This window comes from Leopardus geoffroyi, chromosome D3 (assembly GCF_018350155.1).
Source record: "Leopardus geoffroyi isolate Oge1 chromosome D3, O.geoffroyi_Oge1_pat1.0, whole genome shotgun sequence".
NCBI classification, from domain to species: domain Eukaryota; kingdom Metazoa; phylum Chordata; class Mammalia; order Carnivora; family Felidae; genus Leopardus; species Leopardus geoffroyi.
Genome location: NC_059339.1, coordinates 7,084,480 through 7,104,739, shown reverse-complemented (window position 1 = coordinate 7,104,739; position 20,260 = coordinate 7,084,480). Strand labels below are relative to the sequence as shown.

The following is a 20,260-nucleotide window of genomic DNA, read 5'->3' as shown; positions in this document are numbered from 1 at the left end:
TGAGGCAGAAACGGAGAGAAAGAGCCAGGAGGCAAATAGGTCTTGGATAGAAGGAAGAAAAGAGGGAAATCTAAGATGCTTGATTATATGCCCTCAACAACAAGGGGAGGGTTTCTTTCTTTCTTTCTCTTTCTTGCTTTCTTTCTTTCTTTCTTTCTCATATTAGTTTATCTGATAGTCATTGTTTCAAGTAAAAATGACGTTCCATTTAAAGTGGCTGCTTCAGCTCACAACTATTCATAAATCGTAAGACTGCAGTGTGCTTTACGTGTATTTCCCATTCGGTCACACACATTGATGAATACATTTTAATTAATTAATATGTATTCAAGTGTGAACTCAACGTATTCAAGAGGTGAGGTTTCGTAAAACTAATTTTTACAGCTCTGTCGAGAACCTTGTTAAGTGGAAGTCACCTTTGGTTTTCAATACTGTGCATGCATGGCTGTGATGCACACCACAGCTGCCCCAGCAACAGCGTGTTCCTGTGATTAGTGCCAACACTTTCACCCACCAGTGCAAGTATGAACACAGTCTAAAGGCAAATAATATCTTTGTGATGCTGTGAAAGTAACTTTGACCCTTTCCCACCTGTAAGAGTTTGAGGAATGTCCGCCAAGGGTCTGTGGACCATGCTTTGAGAACCACTGGCTCCCTAAGGGCAGAGATTGACTTTAATTTTTGTTTTTCACAATGCTTATGCTACCTAAGTTGAAACTCATGTACCCAGCTGTAACATGCATGTGTCTCTGCAAACTTGCATTGGTTTTACAGACGCTGGGTGTGCGCCAGTTAACTTTTGCCCACAGAGCTCGAGCTCTTCAGTGTCTCCTATATTTGGCCGACAAGGAAACTATAGAATCTCTCTTCAAAAAACCCATGCAAGAAGTGAAGTAAGTAGAAATTTTTAACTTGTATTAATAGGAAACAGATGGGTTCTTTGGAAATGTAACATTTAAACCCCTTAGTTTGTGAGAGTTCATTAGAATGCTATGCCTTGAGTGCCCTTGACCTTTTGGCAAAGGGGATGTAGGCCTCTGAGAACATCTTGTTTCCCTAGTTTTTTGAGGCATTTAGGAACTGAATGTTTTCTTGATCTTGCTTATATTGATTTATTTCTAATATTATATTCAGTGAATATATTTAGAAGCCTAAAAAATAGACATTTAAAAACAAACAGGCTTAATAATTGCCCTCTGGTGGCTTTTATCTTAAATGTAAATGTGGCCTGTAAGAATGATTCCCATAAATGCCTCTGTTTTCCAGATCTTATTTGAAATGTATAACTTTTCTGGCATCGTTTGAGACTTTGAATATCCCCATCACTTATGAATTATTTTGCAACAGTCCTAAAGAAGGAATGATTAAGGGTCTTTGGAAAAACCACAGCCATGAATCCATGGTATGTACATGGAGTTGTCTGAGGGTGGGGTCCCCATCTTCTCAGATACCCTTGTTTTCACTCAAATGCCTAAAACCAGAGGAATTCTTCATTCTTGAACAAATTTGCTGCTCTGAGACTGTTTCTACTTTCCTATCCTGACAGGTGACAGGCAACTTGTAGGATCCCCTTACCTCTGCCCCTTAAAGCCTAGGGCCTAATCTCCACCCACAAAGGGACACTTTTGTAATCCCTTCCCAAGGCCTGTGTGTCCTCATCCAGATGGGTAGGGACAGAGAGTGTCCCTATGTCAGGAGGGACGTCACTTCTCTTCTTCCTCATTGCCTGTGGGAATTTAGTCTCCGAGGCAGTTGGAGCCTAGGGCGTGAGGGTTATGAGGCCAACAGGCAAACTGATCTTGGATAGAAAAAAGACAGGGAAGCCCCAAGATGCTCTTTGAATCCATGACCGCAAGCAAGAAAGAGAATAATCTTAATCTTTTTTACTTTCATTAGAGAGATAGGAGGGCTTCACTGAAATTAGGCAATAGACACATCTAGATTATAAACATTTTGTGTGTGGCCACCCTACCTTTTCCAAAGGTGCTTTGATTTCCTGGTATCTTGAAGCAGTATGGGTTTTTGTTGTTTGTTTGTTTTTGAAGCAGTATGATTTTTTTTTTAATGTCTCTTCTGCTTTAGGCAGTAAGATTGGTGACTGAACTTTGTTTGGAGTACAAAATCTATGACCTGCAGCTTTGGAATGGACTCTTGCAGAAGCTTCTTGGCTTCAATATGGTGAGACTCAGTGCCCTAGACTGCAGTGTGTTAAAGCTTTCTCATAGCATCTCTTAAGCATTCTGCACTGATGTTTGTTATCGAACAGATGTACGCTGCAAACATGGACTTGTTGGGTTCGTGCCAAACTTAACTTGGTGTTAGGCCAGAGGAAGTGCTAACTCAAAACTGACATAAATTTCGCTGGAAAGAAATGGAAGCTTCCCTGCCCTTTTTTGATATTTGTGATTTAGGAAGTGAATTTCTTTGGTTCTCATGGTGGATACATTTTACTGACACCTCTTTTGAAAATTTAAGAATCTGATATTTCATGTTGAAGCTTTCCATTTTAGTGATACTCAGAACTGTATTTTATTGTTTTCACAGATCCCTTATCTAAGGAAAGTTTTAACCGCCATTTCTAGTATCCATTCGTTATGGCAGGTATGTAGTTTTCTAAAATAAATTTTATAGAACTTAATCTTTATACTTGACGGCCTGTGGCTGCTGGGTGCACTGGGTGAAGTCACTGGCTCAAGTGAAGAATGGACCTGATGTCTGGGCTGTGCAGTCACAGTGCAGAGCCTGCTTGGGATATTCTCTCTCTTTCTCTCTCTCTCTCACTCTCATTCTCACTCTCACTCTCTCTCATTCTCTCTCCCTCCCTCCTTCCCTCCCTCCCTCCCTCCCCTGCTCACATGCTCTCTCTGCATGTGTCTCTCTCTGAAAATAAATAAACTTAAAAAAAAAAAATGTTTAAAAGAATGGACCTGGGGCGCCTGGGTGGCTCAATCAGTTAAGCCTCTCACTTCGGCTCATGATCTGCACTCTGTGAGTTCGAGCCCCACGTCGGGCTCTGTGCTGACAGCTCAGAGCCTGGAGCCTGCTTCAGATTCTGTGTCTCCTTCTCTCTCTGCCCCTCCGCCTCTCATGCTCTCTCTCTCTCTCTCTTGCTCTTTCTCTCTCTCTTTCTTTCTCCCTCTCTCTCTCAAAAATAAATAAACGTTAAAAAAATTTAAAAAAAGAACAGACCTGATGTCCTGTTAAAATGGTGCCGGGGGCGCTGTGTGGCTCAGTTGCTTAAACATCTGACTCTTGATTTCAGCTCAGGTCATGATCATGTGGTTCGTGAGTTCGAGCCCCTCATCAGGCTCTGCACTGACAGAGCCTGCTTGGGATTCTCTCTCTCTCTCTCTCTCTCTCTCTCTCTCTCTGCCCCTCTGCTGCCTCTCCCTCCCCCACAAATACATAGACATTTAAAAAATAAAATGGTGCTGGGACCCAGAATATTTAGTTCAGAGGTCACTTGAGGACATCACTTGCCCGTGTTCTCCAGGCCGCCTGAGCTGCATCTTCATTTATGCCCTCAAAACACTGGTTCTGCTGTAACACCTGCCATGGTATAATTTGTTTTAAGCATATATTCCTGCCCTTCTTGAACTTAGAAGATCTTTAAATCAGACACAATGACTTATTCATCTTTTCTAAATTTCACAAGTTGTGTACCACATAATTGTTATAATATGTAATGTAGAAATATATCATCTATTCGTAGCTTAATAAATTAGAACAACATTGAAACATGCTGAGTAAAACTTGAAAATTCTCCTTTACCATTTCCCTTCAAAATTATCTCCCCAGAAGTAACTACTGTTTATAGTTTCTTATGTTTTCTTCTAGAACTTTCCTAGTAGCATATAAGTGTGGGGGGAGGGATATATACATTTTTGTACATGTACATGCAATCACATGCTAGATAAAGTGTTTTTTCCACATAACATTGGTGTTTTGGAGATAGTTCCATAGAGCTCAGAGACCCACTTTTTTTTTTTTTTTAATTTTTTAAAATTATTATTTATTTATTTTGGGAGAGCACAAGGTGGGGAGGGGCAGAGAGAAAGGGAGAGAGGATCTGAAGCAGCCTGTGCACTGACAGGCTGAGAGCAGTGAGCCCGATGGGGGATCGAACTCATGAACCGTGAGATCATGACCTGAGCTGAAGTCAGAAGCTCAACCAACTGAGCCACCCAGGTGCCCCCCTACCTTTATTTTCTCAATTGAGATGTAATTCCCATGTAAAACTTAACCCTTTTATTTGTTTTTTAATATTTATTTATTTTGAGAGAGAACAAGTGTGTGAGCATAAGCAGGGTAAGGGCAGAGAGAGGGGGAAAGAGAGAATCTCAAGAGTCTCCATGCTGTCAGCACAGAGCCTGATACGGGGCTCGATCCCACGAACTGAGGTCATGACCTGAACAGAAATCAAGAGTCAAATGCTTAATCAACTGAGCCACCCAGGGGCCCCTAAAATGTACCCTTTTATTTAAAAAAAAAAATTTTTTTTCAACGTTTATTTTATTTATTTTTGGGACAGAGAGAGACAGAGCATGAACGGGGGAGGGGCAGAGAGAGAGGGAGACACAGAATCGGAAACAGGCTCCAGGCTCTGAGCCATCAGCCCAGAGCCTGACGCAGGGCTCGAACTCCCGGACCGCGAGATCGTGACCTGGCTGAAGTCGGACGCTTAACCGACTGCGCCACCCAGGTGCCCCAAATGTACCCTTTTAAAGTGTACAGCTAAGGGGACCCTGGCTGGCTCAGTCAGAAGACCATGTGACTCTTGATCTCAGGGTTGTGAGTTCGAGCCCCACGTTGGGGGTAGAGATTACTTAAAAAAAAAAAAACAAAAAAAACCTTTCCCAAAAAAGTAAATAAAGTGTATAATTAAGTGGTTTTTAGTATATTCACAATGTTATGCAACCATCACCACTATCTAATTCTAGAACATTTTCTTCACCCCGGAAGTATGCCCCATATCCATTAACAGTCACTCACTATTCCTCCCTCTCCTGCCCCTGGAAGTGTCTGTGCTGGACATGTCATATCAACAGAATCCTGCACCACGTGGCCTTCTGTTCTCCTTTTACTCGGTGTCGTGTTTTTGGTTCATCTGCATGGGAGTGGGTGTCAGGGCCTCGTTCCTTTTTACTGCTGACTCATGTGCACTCTGTGGACACACCTGCATTTTATTGTCTATTCATCAGTTGAAGGGTATTTGGGTTATTATGAATAATGGTGCCCCGTGAACATTTGTGTACAAGTTTTTATGTGGATGTGTGTTTTTCTCTCGAACATATGCTTAGGAGTGGAATTGTTGGATCTTATGAAACCTGTACATTTAGTCTTTTTGGTATCTCATGACTTTAAACTCTTTTTTTGTATGTGTTTGTTTATTTTTGAGAGAGAGAGAGAGACAGAGTGCGAGCAGAGGAGTGGCAGAGAGGGAGGGAGACACAGAATACAAAGTAGGCTCCAGGCTCTGAGCTGTCAACACAGAGCCTGAGACAGGGCCCATGAACTTCAAGATCATGACCTGAGCCAAAGTTGGACGCTTAACCAACTGAGCCACTCAGGTGCCCCATGACTTTGAACTCTTAATTATTCTCCATAATATGGAGCAAAATATATCCTGAGTCATTTAACCCCTCTCCTATGAGTGGAAACGTATGTTGTTGCCTTATTCCTTTTTGAAATCCTTTCTCTTGTCTGGTTGCCCCTTTCCTGTGACTCTCACACAGCTTGTGGCACACAACAGTGTGAGTTTTGTTTTCTGACACTTTTTTCCCCACACAAAACCATAACAAATCAGCCAAGATTGTGTAATAAGATCCTGAACTATACACTTATGAAGAGAATTATCCAAGGACCCCTGGCTGGCTTAATCAGTAGAGCATGTGACTCTTGATCTCAGGATCATGAGATCAAGTTTGAGCCCCACATTGGGTACAGAGTTTACTTTAAAAAAGAGAGAGAAGGAAAGAATATTATCCTAAAATCTAACCATCTTGAATAAGGAGATACCAATTTACGTTTTTGGTCTTAGGATCCAGAACATATGCTCTAAGTATATAATTCTATGACTGCAAAACCGAGAGACTGTGGCGCAAATCCTATAACATGCTTGTTTCCCCAGGTTCCCTACTTCAGCAAAGCTTGGCAGCGTGTGGTTCAGATACCCCTACTTTCAGGTATTTTTCCTCCCCTGAAACATTGACAGTAGCGTTTTATCGCTGTGTGTGTGTGTGTGTGTGTGTGTGTGTGTGTGTGTACACATTATTGTTTCTCTTTTCAGCATCTTGTCCTCTGAGCCCCAGTCAGTTATCAGATTGTCGAGAGAGTCTCATCGCTGTTCTAGAGTAAGTAAAATAATTGTTTTCCTACCCCCTCAAAATCATATATGTTGTTTATGAAATTTCTTTTTAATAAACCTCTTTAAATGAGTAACTCATTTTTCTTGAGAAGTTAAACATACCACTTGTTTTTAAAATAAAATATCTCTCTTATTTTCACAATGTCTGCTTTCCACATGCAGTGCAACTCGTAAACTGATACTTGATAAGCATTCCCTAAAATTAGTTTTAATGTACATCAGGAGTATTTTCATCACTACCTGAAATCATGAAGTGTTGTCTCACAGATTTTGAGTCTTCTGAGAATGTGTCTTTAAGCATGTGTGGGCCTCAGACATGATCATAGCGGCAGTCAGTGCTCTGTGTTCCAGTGGGTGGGATATTTTGTTCCACGAAGAAGACTCAAGTTACTCATTACTAAGTGTATGTGATGCACCGGCACTGTAATGTTTAAAATCATTGAAAGCACAATCAGGTAACAGTTGTGGAAAGCTGGAAGACTCAACATAATATCGTGAATCTGACAAATTACTAATAAATTCATGTGATCTCTTGAAGATGCCCAGTTTCAGATGATCTCGACATGATTGCGGTTGCCAGGCAGTATGTCCAGTTAGAGCTTCCGGCTTTTGCACTAGCCTGTCTGATGCTCATGCCTCACTCGGAAAAAAGACATCAGCAAATTAAGGTATCTCGCAAATTATTCCTCTGGGCCTGCCAGAGGAACAGAAAATCTCCCACTGCTTGTGCCCCCACAAAAGGGGTGGTGTTTTCTTTTTACCAGACTTGGCAAAGCAGGAGTTCATCAGCCTCAGGGGTGTGGGAGGTTTGTATGCAGGTTTAGCAGGAGGTGAGCCTAAAAGATAGATCAAGGTCCATCCAAGGGATGCCTTAAGAGGGGTTTGGACCTTGTTCTTTATCAGTGGGGAACTGTCAGGTTTCCTGGAAAAGTAAAGTAAAATGTTCAGGCACCGTTTTGGAGGGAACAATCCTTGGGCTTGGTGGGGGAGAGAGGAGGCAGGAGCGGAAGTGTGGGAAGCTGTTGCACTTGCCTGGACCAGCCTGTGAATGGGCAGGGAAGGCTCGAGGGGATATGTGCTGTAAGTGGGGTGGTGGCAGTGAGAATGAGCCAAATAGAGCAGCTTCACTTAGTGATTGGATGTGGGAGATAAGAGAGGGAATTGTCAGGTTTGTGTGTGGGTGTCTGACAAAGGGACGGACCCATGAACATTCTGAGGACAGAACTTTTGAAACGAACTCATTCCCTTTACAGTACAGAACAAATAGAACAAAGCACTTGGGAATGTTTTGCAGTATTTCCCCAAAGTTAGTTTAGCCAGTAGATAAAGATCTATATAAATGAACATGCATATTTTTTATCTGTCATTTGGTCTGTTCACTCCATTTTCTCACAGTCTTCTGTGCTTGCCTTGGACTTCGGGGGTTTTTTGACTATTCATAAACTCATCCATTAATGCTTTTCAAAATTTTAGTATTTAAATAGAGTCCTTTCAGCACTTAGAATGACAAAATGCTTGTTAAACAGCCCTTGTTGTCACAATAGGTATTTATAAAATGTCTTTTTCCTTATTTCTTTAATTTTTTGTTATATGATAGAGTTGTTTTTTTCCTATAATAGAAATGGTTAAAGATATTCCAAATTTAAAAATGAAAACCTTTTAGATTTGACAGAAATTAGTAGTAATAATACTTTTCCACTGTGTTTGATTTTTTTTCCTGTAGAATTTTCTGGGCTCGTGCAATCCTCAGATCATTTTACAGCAATTAGAAGAGCATATGAATACTGGCCAATTGGCAGGATTTTCACATCAAGTAAGAGGCAATTTCATCTCCTTTTGCCATGAAAACTTTTATATTAGAAGGTAGTAATTTTCCCTAAATCAAAAGTAGGCTGAATACTACTATCTCTGCCTATTTGGTAATATATAAAATTATTTTGCCTTTATTAAAACCTTAATAAATTTTTAAAAGGTAGAGACCTCATCTGTCTTATTTGCTGCTGTGCTCAGTGAAAAATCTGTAGCCTTAAATGCTTGTTGTTGTAAGCAGATCTTCCTCCTAAAAAGTCCCAAAGTGCTTCAGAGCAATTACTTCTTATTGATTTAATCTGTTACTGAAATGGGCCAAAACAGATCCCCTTCCCCACCCCCTTAAAAAAAGAGAGTCACAACACAGTGCTAATTTAACTTCTGATAGTAAGGAATTTGGGGGTATTGAGTAAGAACTTGGAATTGCACACATTTTTAATTTAATGATACCTATCATTCTATAGATTAGAAACCTGATTCTGAATAATATCATAAGTAAGAAGGAGTTTGGGATTTTGGCAAAGACAAAATACTTTCAAGTGTTGAAATTGCATATGATGAATTCCAACAACATCACTGAGCTGGTAAACTATTTGGCAAATGAGTTAAGGTAAGTTAATTAACAAACAAACAAAAACAACTTACTGTAGAGTTTCCTTAAAATTTATCTTTATTTTGGAGGAAAATATCAAATAACTGTACAACTATTTGGTTGTAATGAAAGGCTCTGAATATTAAGCTATAGCATTACCACATATGCCCAGAGGTTAGTTGTCTTGTAACTGAGTCCCTTAGAACATGAACTTGGAATCAGACAATCAAGAAACTTTCCAAACCCCCAAAATAGGTATCTCACAGTCCTGCTCTAAAACTTGAGTTACAACTTTATTCCTTAGACATTTGCTCAGAGAATTACTGGCTTTTATGTGACCTAATTTTTGCTAAGCTTGATTGTCTAATTTTCTGGCAGCCACAAGTTTGGAAATAAGCTTTCTGGGATAGGATTGGGAATGGATTTGGAACGCGAAAAGGAGAAGAGAGAAATGGCTGACACTAAGGAAGGGAAACCCTGTCAGGATAGAAGTCTTTCCTGGTCCCTACATTTAGTCTAACTGTGCTGGCCACTTGGGACATATCTCTCTCTCATTACCAAGCCTTGGATTTCTTTCTGTTTGCTTACCACTTGTGATCCAACCATAGCTACACACACATATATAGGCTACACGTAATTCAAGTATGCAATATGATAAATTTGGACATACATGTACCCGTGAAGCCATCGCCACAGTCAAGATAGCAAACATATTTATCATGCCCGAGGATTTCCTCCTGATGCTTTTTCTTTCTGATTCCATAGTTTAGATGAAGCTTCAGTGTTTATAACTGAATATTCAAAACATTGTGGGAAGCCTGTACCACCAGACGCCGCTCCCTGTGAAATTCTGAAGGTAAAGCTGGCCCACCGTTACTCAGGTTCTGACGTGACACCATTTATATCACCAGGGTCTTGACGTTGACTCAACTTGTTCTTGTGTCCTGGAGATAAATGTATTTTTATGCGTTAACTATGTATATTTTTATATTTTGCTTTTTGTTTGAGGGGCTCTTAGCCCAGAAATCAAGAGGCCCTGGTTCTACTCTCTGCAGCAGTGTGGTCTCCAGCCATTCACTGACCCTGTGCAGGCTTTAGTTTTCACATCTGGACTGCGTGGTCTCCTGGGTGCTTTCCAGCATTATGATTCCTCATAAAGTCTTATTTTTCATATCAAAGCAAGTGGAAAACTAATTTCAAAAAGTACTGATTAATTTTATCCTTGGGCATTAATTTCTTTTAATTCTCCTTTTTAATTACCAAAGACATATGTATTTTCACCATAGAAAAAACAAATTTGCAAGAGCCAAAAAACAAAAACAAAAAATCTTAATCTCTTGAAATCTCACTACACAGAAATAGGTTTACTGTTTAACATTTTAGTATACGTCCTTCCAAATGTTTTCATATATAAAATATGCATGTAAATCACTCTTACTCCTATTCTGAACTTAAATATAAGATAAGGGGCTCCTGGGGGCGCCTGGGTGGCTCAGTTGGTTAAGCGGCCGACTTTGGCTCAGGTCACGATCTCACGGTCCGTGAGTTCGAGCCCCGCGTCAGGCTCTGTGCTGACAGCTCAGAGCCTGGAGCCTGCTTCAGATTCTGTGTCTCCCTCTCTCTGACCCTCCCCCCTTCATGCTCTGTCTCTCTGTGTCTCAAAAATAAATAAACGTTTAAAAAAAATTTAAAAAAAAAAAAAAAAGATAAGGGGCTCCTGGGTGGCTCAGTCGGTTGAGCGTCTGACTTTGGCTCAGGTCATGATCTCATGGTTCATGGGTTAGAGCCCTGCATTGAGCTCTGTGCTGATAGCTCAGAGCCTGGAGCCTGGTTTGGATTCTGTGTCTCCCTCCCTCTCTCTCTCTGCCCCTCCCCTGCTCGAGCTCTGTCTCTTTCAAAAATAAATAAACATTTAAAAAAAATAATTATATATATATATATGATACAATTTTTTTTTTTTTTTTTTTGAGAAAGAGAGAGAGCACGAGTGGGGGCAAAGGAGAGAGAGAGAATCCCAAGCAGACTCCATGCTCAGCACAGAGCCAGATGTGGGGCTTGATCCTACAACCCTGGAATCATGACCTGAGTTGGACGCTCAACTGACTGAGCCACCCAGGTGCCCCTAAAGATTTTATTTTTGAGTAATCTCTATACCCAGAGTAGGGCTTGAACTCACAACCCTGAGACCAAGAGTCACATGCTCCACCGACTGAACCAGCCAGGTGCCCCTAAAATTTTTTAATCATGTTTAAGTAATTGTGGGTTTTTTCCCCTCCTTTGGTCCAGATCAGGCATGTTAAAATAAGCCTGCGTTTTGTTAACTTTCATTAATAACTTCCTTTGGTCACTTCCAATCTGTTGTGATCAATGGCATAGGTTACCTTTTTAAATTTTTTTTCTTTTTTTCAAAAAAAAGTTTTTTAATGTTTATTTGTTTGGGGGGGGGGTAGAGAGAGAGAGAGGGAGACACAGAATCTGAAGCAGGCTCCAGACTGTGAGGTCTCAGCCCAGAGTCCAACGCAGGGCTTAAACTCACAAACTGTAAGATCGTGACCTGAGCCAAAGTCAGACGCTTAACCAACTCAGTCACCCGGGTGCCCCTAGGTTACCTTTTTTTAAAAGGGAGATTACTGATTTAGGAGGCAAATCTTTGGCCCTTAAAATAGATCTGTTTTTTTCTAGTCCAGCTGTCTAAATGCCAAATAACTTTATGTGTAGATGTTTAGCAATACAGTTAAGTCATAAATTTTATAGTTTATCTGTTTTCTATTGAAAAAACTAAATGGCATTAATAAAAATGCTTCTGTGTTTCTTCCCATTTAGATGTTTCTTGGTGGATCATAGCCGATCAACCTCTTTTAAGAAGAACAAAGGGGACTTTGGAGTCTACTATTAACTAATCATATTTATTAGGGTTTTAAAGTTGTGCCGTCAATGTGTTATAACTTGTCAAATGTTGACCAACAAGTAACAACTGAGGCGCTTCGTAGTAGTTTGATTATTATCTTGTAAAGAACTCATGTCTTGAGTTAATCAATTTTCTTTACCAGTTACTTGTATAACTTATAGAGACCATCAGTCTTTTGCACCCCACAGGAAGGAAACTAAATGCACAAGTATTTTGCTCCGGCCACAAGAAAAACAACTACTTATATCCTATTTCTTCATATACAAATAAGAATAAGAATAATGTCACTCTTTCTAATGAATTCTAGTTAAATATGTATCTAAGTTTTGCCGCAGAGCGTATCAGGCCAGCCAGAAAAACAGAAACCACTCTAGGTATTTCAGGCAGAGAAGGATTGGACGGCAGGAATTGGTTACAAAGGTGTTAGAAGGACTGAAAAGCAAAGGGGAGAGCGAGGGGCCGCTGGAGAGGCAGAAGGGGAAAGGGCTGTTAGCTGACGCAAGGAGGTGGCTGCTGCGCCTTCCACTTCACCGCCGCGGCCTCCAGTGGCCCTCGGTCACCCTCAGCGATTGCTGCCGCTTCCAGGCCACCACCGAAAGAGAAAAGAAACAACTCCTTTTTCTTTGTCCAACCTTCTAATTCTCCTGCCAGTGCCAAGAATGACAGAACCAAACCGGAACCCATCTGGCCGGGTGTCTGGGAAAGCCGGCTGTAGGCTGTCAGCGCCAGCAGTACAGAGGCTGGCCTGCGGGGGCAGTGTGGAGCTGAAAGCCAGCAGCCGCCACCCAGCGTGCAGAAAAGGTCATCACAACTCTTATTCTGCCTCTGTAGTCTTTTTCTATTTGTGTGTATAAATTGAATTTCATAAATCAGAATGAGTTTGCCTTTGTTTTTCCAGTTGAGAACAACCTTATTTCTGGGGTGCCTGGGTTGCTCAGTCGGCTAAGCATCCGACTTCGGCTCAGGTATGAAATCATGACCAGTCGTGGGTTTGAGCCCCATGTTGGGCTCTGTGCTGACACCTCTGAGCCTGTTTTGGATTCTGTGTCTCCCTCTCTCTCTGTCCCTCCCCTGCTTGCTCACTCTCTCTGTCTCTCTTTCTCTCTCAAAAATAAACATTAAAAATTTCTTAACGAGAAGAAAAAAAAATTTTTCTTTTTTTTTTTTTTTTTTTTTTAATTTTTTTTTTTCAACGTTTATTTATTTTTGGGACAGAGAGAGACAGAGCATGAACGGGGGAGGGGCAGAGAGAGAGGGAGACACAGAATCGGAAACAGGCTCCAGGCTCTGAGCCATCAGCCCAGAGCCTGACGCGGGGCTCGAACTCACGGGCCGCGAGATCGTGACCTGGCTGAAGTCGGACGCTTAACCGACTGCGCCACCCAGGCGCCCCCCAAAAAAATTTTCTATACATTATAGTCAAGGTATCATAGATTAAAAACTTGGGTTTTGGGGTAAAAATAGTCTAGATTTGAATCCTGGCTCTATCACATACTAGCTGTGTGATACTGGACAAGTTATAGAACTTCTCAAAGCCTCAGTTCCCTTATTTGTAAAACCTCCTAAGGAGGTGTAAATGGGCCTCTACTTACTCTATTCTGGACATTTAGACCACACCAGTATTTTTCATAAAACTTCTTCCATATTTGGAGTTATTTCCTTAAGATACATTCCCAGGAACAGATTGACCACATCAAAAGGAATGAAGATCTTAAAAGCTCTAAATGCACGTTGCCAACCTGCATGCGTTTCAAAAGTTTTTGTTTTCTTTCCAAGATTTTATTTAAATTCAAGTTAGTTAACATATGGTGTAGTATTGGTTTCAGGAGTAGAATTTAGTGATTCATCACTTACATATAACACCCAGTGCTCATCCCAGCAAGTGCCCTCCTTAATACCCTTCACCTGTTTAGCCCACCCCCCACCCACCTCCCCTCAAAAGATCTTTTTCACGAACTCCTGTCCCTACCAGCAAGAGGCATGTCTGCTTTACTTCTTCCCAACATGGACCAATCTGACTTTTAAAAACTTTTGGCTAATATGATAGGTGAAAATAATATCTCACTACTTACATCTGTATTTCTTTGATATTTATGTAATTGAACCTTAAGAAAACCCTCTGGCTGCATCTGAAAGCGGAACCTGGAATGGTCTTGAGCATAAATGTGCAAGGAATGGAAGGGGTCAAGTGGTGGCACCAGAAGGTAACAAATGGAAAACGACTCTGCATGCCTGATAGATTCACACTGAGCTGAAGGATTCTTTCCCAATCTCAACACTGGTTTCATTGTTCAGAATAAAGTCCTGACATGCAAAGGGTTAGCTGTAGGTATACCAGAGAAGTAATTTTTTAAAACATAAAATATATTTAAATTTACTTTTTTAAGTTTATTTGAAGTTCAAATATACAGTTAGCCAGGATCCTTGTTACATCTATTATATTTTTATTAGCCTTGATTGTTTTCCACTCTTGTCTCCATACAGCCATTCTCCATACTGTTTATCCCTAAAACAAGCCAGATCTTGACTTTGCCCTGCCTCACACTTTTCACTGGCTTCCAGTTTCACTTTAGCACAAGACCCAAGTTGCCAACTGAGGCACACAGGCATCTTTGTTCAAATTAGAAACAGAATCCATTCTGGGAGAACGGATTATAAAGGGCTCTCCTTTTGGTAGATCGACTGCAAAAAGGCAGTCCCTGGAGACAGTCACATTTGTAGGAAGCACTGGGTTTAAAGCTGGATTTCAGTTACAACTCCATGCTACCTGCCCATCCATATGGTGGCTTACAAGGTCCTACATGATTTAGTCCCCATCCACCTTTCCAGCCTCCGTACCTACCACTTTCTCTTTTCACCAGCCTTCCCCGACAGCCCAACTAAAGTTGCCTCCCCGCTGACCCCCACCTCAGTCACTAGCTATTGCAGGCACCTTCTCAATACAATCCAAAGCTGTCATGGCATGTTTATTGATTGTCTCACTACTCCTGTTGTCCCCAAACCCTAGAACAGCATCTCATGTAATAGGCTCTTAAAAATTTATATATATATATATATATATATATATATATATATATATATACATACCCATATATATATATATAGGGGGGCACCTGGGTGACTCAGTTGGTTAAGCATCCAACTCTTGATTTCAGCTCAGGTCGTGATCTCATGGTTCATGAGTTTGAGCCCCACATTGGGCTCTGTGCTGACGGTGCAGAGCCTACTTGGGATTCTCTCCCCCTCTTTCTCTCTGTCCCTCCCCTGCTCGCACTCTGTCAAAATAAACAAAATTTTTTTAAATACGTGTGAAATAAATTAGCCTTAGCTACCCATTTTCAGGGTAAAATTCCTTCTTTGAATGTGTCATGATCTTGTGAACACATGACAGCACCTCATTACAAAGGGGGAAGTTAGCAACAACTGAGTAAAGGCCCTACTGTATTTAATTCTCATGACTCATGCCCATTCTTTCACCATCTCCTGCTTTGAATGAGGTGGCTTAATTTTCATTACTTTGACAACTTGGAGTAGAGAATTTTATTAGTGGATTGCTTTCCTTCCACTGCCTTCTTGATAGAAAACCTGGACTGACAAAACATAGAATATTCAGTCTTCCTTCTACTGTGTTTGCTGGGGCTCAGATTTGAAACCTGTTTGCAGTGTTTATGTTAATACATTGGATCCCTTGAAACGAGTCTAAATGTGAACTCAAAACAGCTAAGTCTTACCATAAACTCTACAAAAGATTAGAGAAGGACGAGGTGGTGGTGGTGGTATTTTCTGGCACTCTACGTATTTGAAAATAACCATAAAATAAGAGATGTGTTTCTAGACCAGCCAAAGCTGAATGTTTTCTTTTTTTTTTTTTTTTTCTTTTTAATTTTTTTTTTTTTTTTTCAACGTTTATTTATTTTCGGGACAGAGAGAGACAGAGCATGAACGGGGGAGGGTCAGAGAGAGAGGGAAGCACAGAATCGGAAACAGGCTCCAGGCTCTGAGCCATCAGCCCAGAGCCCGACGCGGGGCTCGAACTCACGGACCGCGAGATCGTGACCTGGCTGAAGTCGGACGCTTAACCGACTGCGCCACCCAGGCGCCCCAAGCTGAATGTTTTCTAAATGGAAAAAAGAAATTTCAAGAGCAATTCTTTTTGAATTCTTCCAACAGTCGTTGGTCTCAAAAATGTGGCCTCTCAACTGACTTTCCCTTGGTAACTAGTATAGCTTTTTTTTTTAATTAATTAAAAAAAATTTTTAATGTTTATTTTGGAGAGAGAGAGACAGAGAGAAAACACAAGCAGGAGAGGGGCAGAGAGAGAAGGAGACACAGAATCCAAAGCAGGCTCCAGGCTCTGAGCTGTCAACACAGAACTGGATGCAGGGCTTGAACCCATGAACTGTGAGATCATAACCTGAGCCAAGGTCAGATGCTTAATTGACTGAGCCATCCAGGCTCCCATTCATATATGTGTGTGTGTGTGTGTGTGTGTGTGTGTATACACACACATATATATACATATATATGTATATATACACCTTTTTTTTTTTTTTTTTTTAAGTTTATTTTGAGAGAGAGGGAGTGAGCGAGGGCGGGGCAGAGAGCTTGGGAGAGAGAATCCCAAGCAGGCTCTGCACTGTCAGCACAGAGCCCAAATGGGGGCTCAAACCCACAAAGCCACGAGATGGTGACCTGAGCCAAAACCAAGAGCCAGACACTTAGCCGACTGAGCCACCCAGGCGCCCCTTAAATAAATATTTTTAAATTTTTTTTTTTCAACTTTTATTTTATTTTTGGGACAGAGAGAGACAGAGCATGAACGGGGGAGGGGCAGAGAGAGAAGGAGACACAGAATCGGAAACAGGCTCCAGGCTCTGAGCCATCAACCCAGAGCCTGACGCGGGGCTTGAACTCACGGACTGCGAGATCGTGACCTGGCTGAAGTCGGACGCTTAACCGACTGCGCCACCCAGGCGCCCCAAATATTTTTAAAATACAATAAAATTAAATTGAAGAGTCTTAACCAAGCATATTCTTCAACATTTAGTTCAATTGTTCATAAATGTGCTATATGGAAGTAAGAATTCTGCATAGTAATGGATTAGTGGGTCACCTTTTCTCAGGAAGTTACATGCTTTTGGTTTAATCTGGATTGCTGGTGAGGATTTTTCTATATTTTCATTTTCTGGGCTTGGAGGAGGAAAAGCAAAATTGACAGGATGAAAAAATGTAAGTGATGAGGGTCCTAAGGAAGATGAGATCTTTGGAGTGAAGGAAAAAAGACCCCGAAGGATGAAAGCCAGAAACCAAGCCATCCTCTTGCCAAGTTTTCTAATGTTCACCTCCTTTGTGAGGTCTCTTGAAAGGCGAGGTAAAAAAACCGTTTCTCCCCAGTTTGCGCCCAATGTCTCTTGCTTTCCAGGGCTGCTGTAACAAATTACCATTAACTGAGAGTCTTAAAATGACAGGAATTTGGGGCACCTGGCTGATTCAGTCCTAGAGCCTGTGACTCTTGATCTCGGGGTTGTGAGTTTCAGCTTTATGTTGGGCTAGGAGCCTACTTAAACCCAGGAAGGGGCGCCTGGGTGGTTCAGTTGGTTAAGTGTCTGACTTGGGCTCAGGGCATGATCTCGTGGTTGTGAATTTGAGCCCCATGTCGGGCTCTGTGCTGACAGCCGAGTCTGGAGTCTGCTTCAGATTCTGCGTCTCCCTCTCTCTGCCCCTACGCTGCTCACACGCTGTCTCTCAAAAATAAATAAACATTAAACAACAACAACAACAACCAGGAATTTATTCTCTCACAGTTCTGGAAGCCATAAGTCTGAAAGCAAGGCATCAGCAGGGCTGTGCTCCTCCAAAGGCTCTAAGGGAAAATCCTTCCTTGTCTCTTCTGGCTTCTGGTGGCTCCAGATGTCCTTGGTTGGTGGCCATCTCACTCCAGCCTCTGCCTCCATCATCACATGGCTTTCTCCATGTGTCTCTGTATGTCCTTTTCTGTCTCTTGTAAGGACACTTGTCATTGGATTCAGGACCCACCCTAACCCTGTGTGATCTCATCTTAATCTTTACCCTATTATATAGCAGAGACACTATTCCAGATGGTCATGAATCTTGGAGTGGACACTGTTCAACCCACTGCAAGCTTGTTCTTCAAAGTCTGCTTCTGCCTTTGGGTGAAGTATATTCTCCTTTAAACGACAGTGAGCTCTCTACCTAGCTATTGATCAGAAACAATCATCTTATAATAGTAAATTAACATACAGAAAAGTACAGAAATCATAATGGGATCTGCACAAAATCTACATACCCATGTATGAAGCACCCAAATCAAGACACAGAACATTCCCCCTATAGATTAGGAGCCATATCCTCTCCTTTTTTCCATAAAATTTAAGGAGAATTTTTAATTGTGGTAAATGCACATAACAAAATTTACCATCTTAACCATTTGTAAGTAAACAGTTTAGTGGCATTAAGTACATTAACATTGTAGAGTGACCACTGATGTGGAGAACAATGGCAAAAGAAATGTGCATAAAATTAAATCTAACAACCTGTAGCCCATTGACAAATACTTTTGGCAGATAGAGTGTGACATTCCTCAAAGAACTCACAACTGCCTTAAAGTTAATGCTTTGCTAGAGGTAAAAAGTAACCTTAGCCTGATGTTAGCTGGACATCCAGGATCCTGTAAGTCTTCTTTAACTATAAAAATCCCTTTGGAAACTTCCTTTATCTCTACCCCCCAAGATGTATGTTAGCAATCACCCATCAAACATATGGCCCACTGATATACATCTGAAGAGTCTCATTGATGTGGGGAACCGAGGGAGAGAGAAGGAAAGGTAGATAAAATTAAATTTCCTTCTAACCTGCAGCCCATTGACAAATATTTGAGGCAGGCTGAGTGTCTTAATGTTAATGCTTTGCTAGAGGGAAAAACAACCTTAGTTTGACAATAGCTAGGCTTCTGGGATCTTGTGAGCCTTCTTCTTTAGCATGTGAAAGTCCTTCTGGAAACTTCCCTTTGTCTTTACCTCCCCCAACTCCAAAGTATGTAATAGGTCACTCCTCACAATACTGGGGCAGCTCTTCCTGTCTATGGGTCCGGTCCCCATGCTTTAATAAAATCTCCTTTTTGCACCAAAGACAGCTCAAGAATTCTTTCTTGGCCGTCGGCTCTGAACCGCACCACTTCAAACCACATCATGATGACTGTAATGCCCGAGGTCGCGAAACCCCCCACAAGAGACCACCAGAGTCGTAAGTCAAAGCCAAGCGGCAAGGGTCGTTTATTGCAGGTTCGAACCTGGACCTCCGTGCCCTCGTTGCTGGTGACGCTAAGAGGCCCCAATCAGGGTTGGTACAGCGTTTTTATAGACAGAGACAAATAGCATAGGGGAGGTTTCAGATTATGAGGGGCCTGATAGGTTGATTTTAAAGTAAGGACATTTGTTGTTCTCTGATTGGGCGTCCTTTGTCTGCCTTTGGCGGGAAGGCTTTGTCCGTTACTTGTGGTGGGAGAAAAAGGGGGAAGGGGGAAGGGGAGGAATGTGTTAAGCAAGCAAGATTACAGAAGCGAGAAAATGCTGGTTAGTAAGTATTTTTATAATCTTAGGGTATAGCAAACTAAGTCTAGAAAAATTTAACGGTGCTCACATTGAACAATAGGCAAGACATACAAAATTTTAAATTCATTCTCTACAATGACTAAGGTTTTACTAGACAGTAGTAAATGACATTATCTTAACAGCAGCTAGCCCCTCAAGGTCCTGGAAAACTTGCTTCCAAATTCCTTAGAGACTTACACTCTCCCTAACCCCCACTAACTAAAAAGTATATGATCAGTCATCCCTCACAACCCTAGTGCAGCTTTGTCTGCCCTTGGTTCCTGTTCCCGTGCTTTAATAAAACCATCATTTTTGCACCAAAGATGTCTCGAGAATTCTTTCTTGACCGTTTGCTCCTAGACTCCAACATTTCACATCAGGAGCCACCACTTTACTTTTTCTGTTTCAGTCAATTTGACTACACGAGGGACTTCATATAAGTGCAGTCATACTCTACGTGTCCTTTTGTGACTGGCTTCTTTGACTCAGCACAATGTCCTCCAGGCTCATCCATGTTGGGGCAGGTGTCAGAATCTCCTTCCTTTTTAGGGCTGAACAATACAGGAACCATATTCTTTTGAAAGGTGGTCACAACCTCCTTTGGATTTCTATGACTAAATCTTTCCTTATTTTCACCCCTGATTCTAATTAATCAACAATGCATGTTTCTTTAGCCTTTTCCTCCTTGATTACAGATTTTGGGTTTTCATTTTATCCCACCAGGTCTACAGGAAAGCTAAGGAATCAACAGGTTTCAAAAGTGGGTAAGAGTAGCCAGCCAGAAGGGCAATTCTCAAAGAACAATTTATTTCTCTATCCTCTTTTCTCTGAAGCTGGCTCCCAGGCTAATCCCCCAGGACGTCAGCAATAGTTTAGATTTAACTCAAAGTCCTCAGGCTGGCAGCCCACTGGAAGTCAGCAAGATTTAGTGTTTTGTTTCCTTTTATTTTAGCATACTTACCCATTGTTTTGTA

The 20,260-nt window shown here is 41.4% G+C and overlaps 1 protein-coding gene and 1 long non-coding RNA gene across 4 annotated transcripts in view; one reads left to right on the top strand and one right to left on the bottom strand.

The window, feature by feature from the left end:
• Positions 1-12,551, top strand: part of KNTC1 (kinetochore associated 1) — a 75,914-nt gene extending 63,363 nt beyond the window's left edge. For all 3 annotated transcript variants that reach the window (XM_045458591.1, XM_045458592.1, XM_045458590.1), the window contains exons 54-64: positions 775-893; positions 1,267-1,402; positions 2,083-2,178; positions 2,545-2,601; positions 6,131-6,185; positions 6,290-6,353; positions 6,906-7,035; positions 8,091-8,180; positions 8,641-8,786; positions 9,534-9,624; positions 11,592-12,551. In XM_045458591.1, the coding sequence (XP_045314547.1) occupies positions 775-893; positions 1,267-1,402; positions 2,083-2,178; positions 2,545-2,601; positions 6,131-6,185; positions 6,290-6,353; positions 6,906-7,035; positions 8,091-8,180; positions 8,641-8,786; positions 9,534-9,624; positions 11,592-11,612 (1,005 nt within the window). In that variant the 3' untranslated portion in view covers positions 11,613-12,551. The remainder of the gene's footprint in view (positions 1-774; positions 894-1,266; positions 1,403-2,082; positions 2,179-2,544; positions 2,602-6,130; positions 6,186-6,289; positions 6,354-6,905; positions 7,036-8,090; positions 8,181-8,640; positions 8,787-9,533; positions 9,625-11,591) is intronic.
• On the bottom strand, positions 551-18,998 carry LOC123588191. The gene is made up of 3 exons (XR_006707743.1): positions 18,893-18,998; positions 5,555-5,565; positions 551-562 (listed from the first exon to the last, which is right to left on the bottom strand). It is a non-coding gene; the product is annotated as an uncharacterized LOC123588191 (long non-coding RNA).
• Between the last annotated feature and the right edge of the window lie 1,262 nt (positions 18,999-20,260).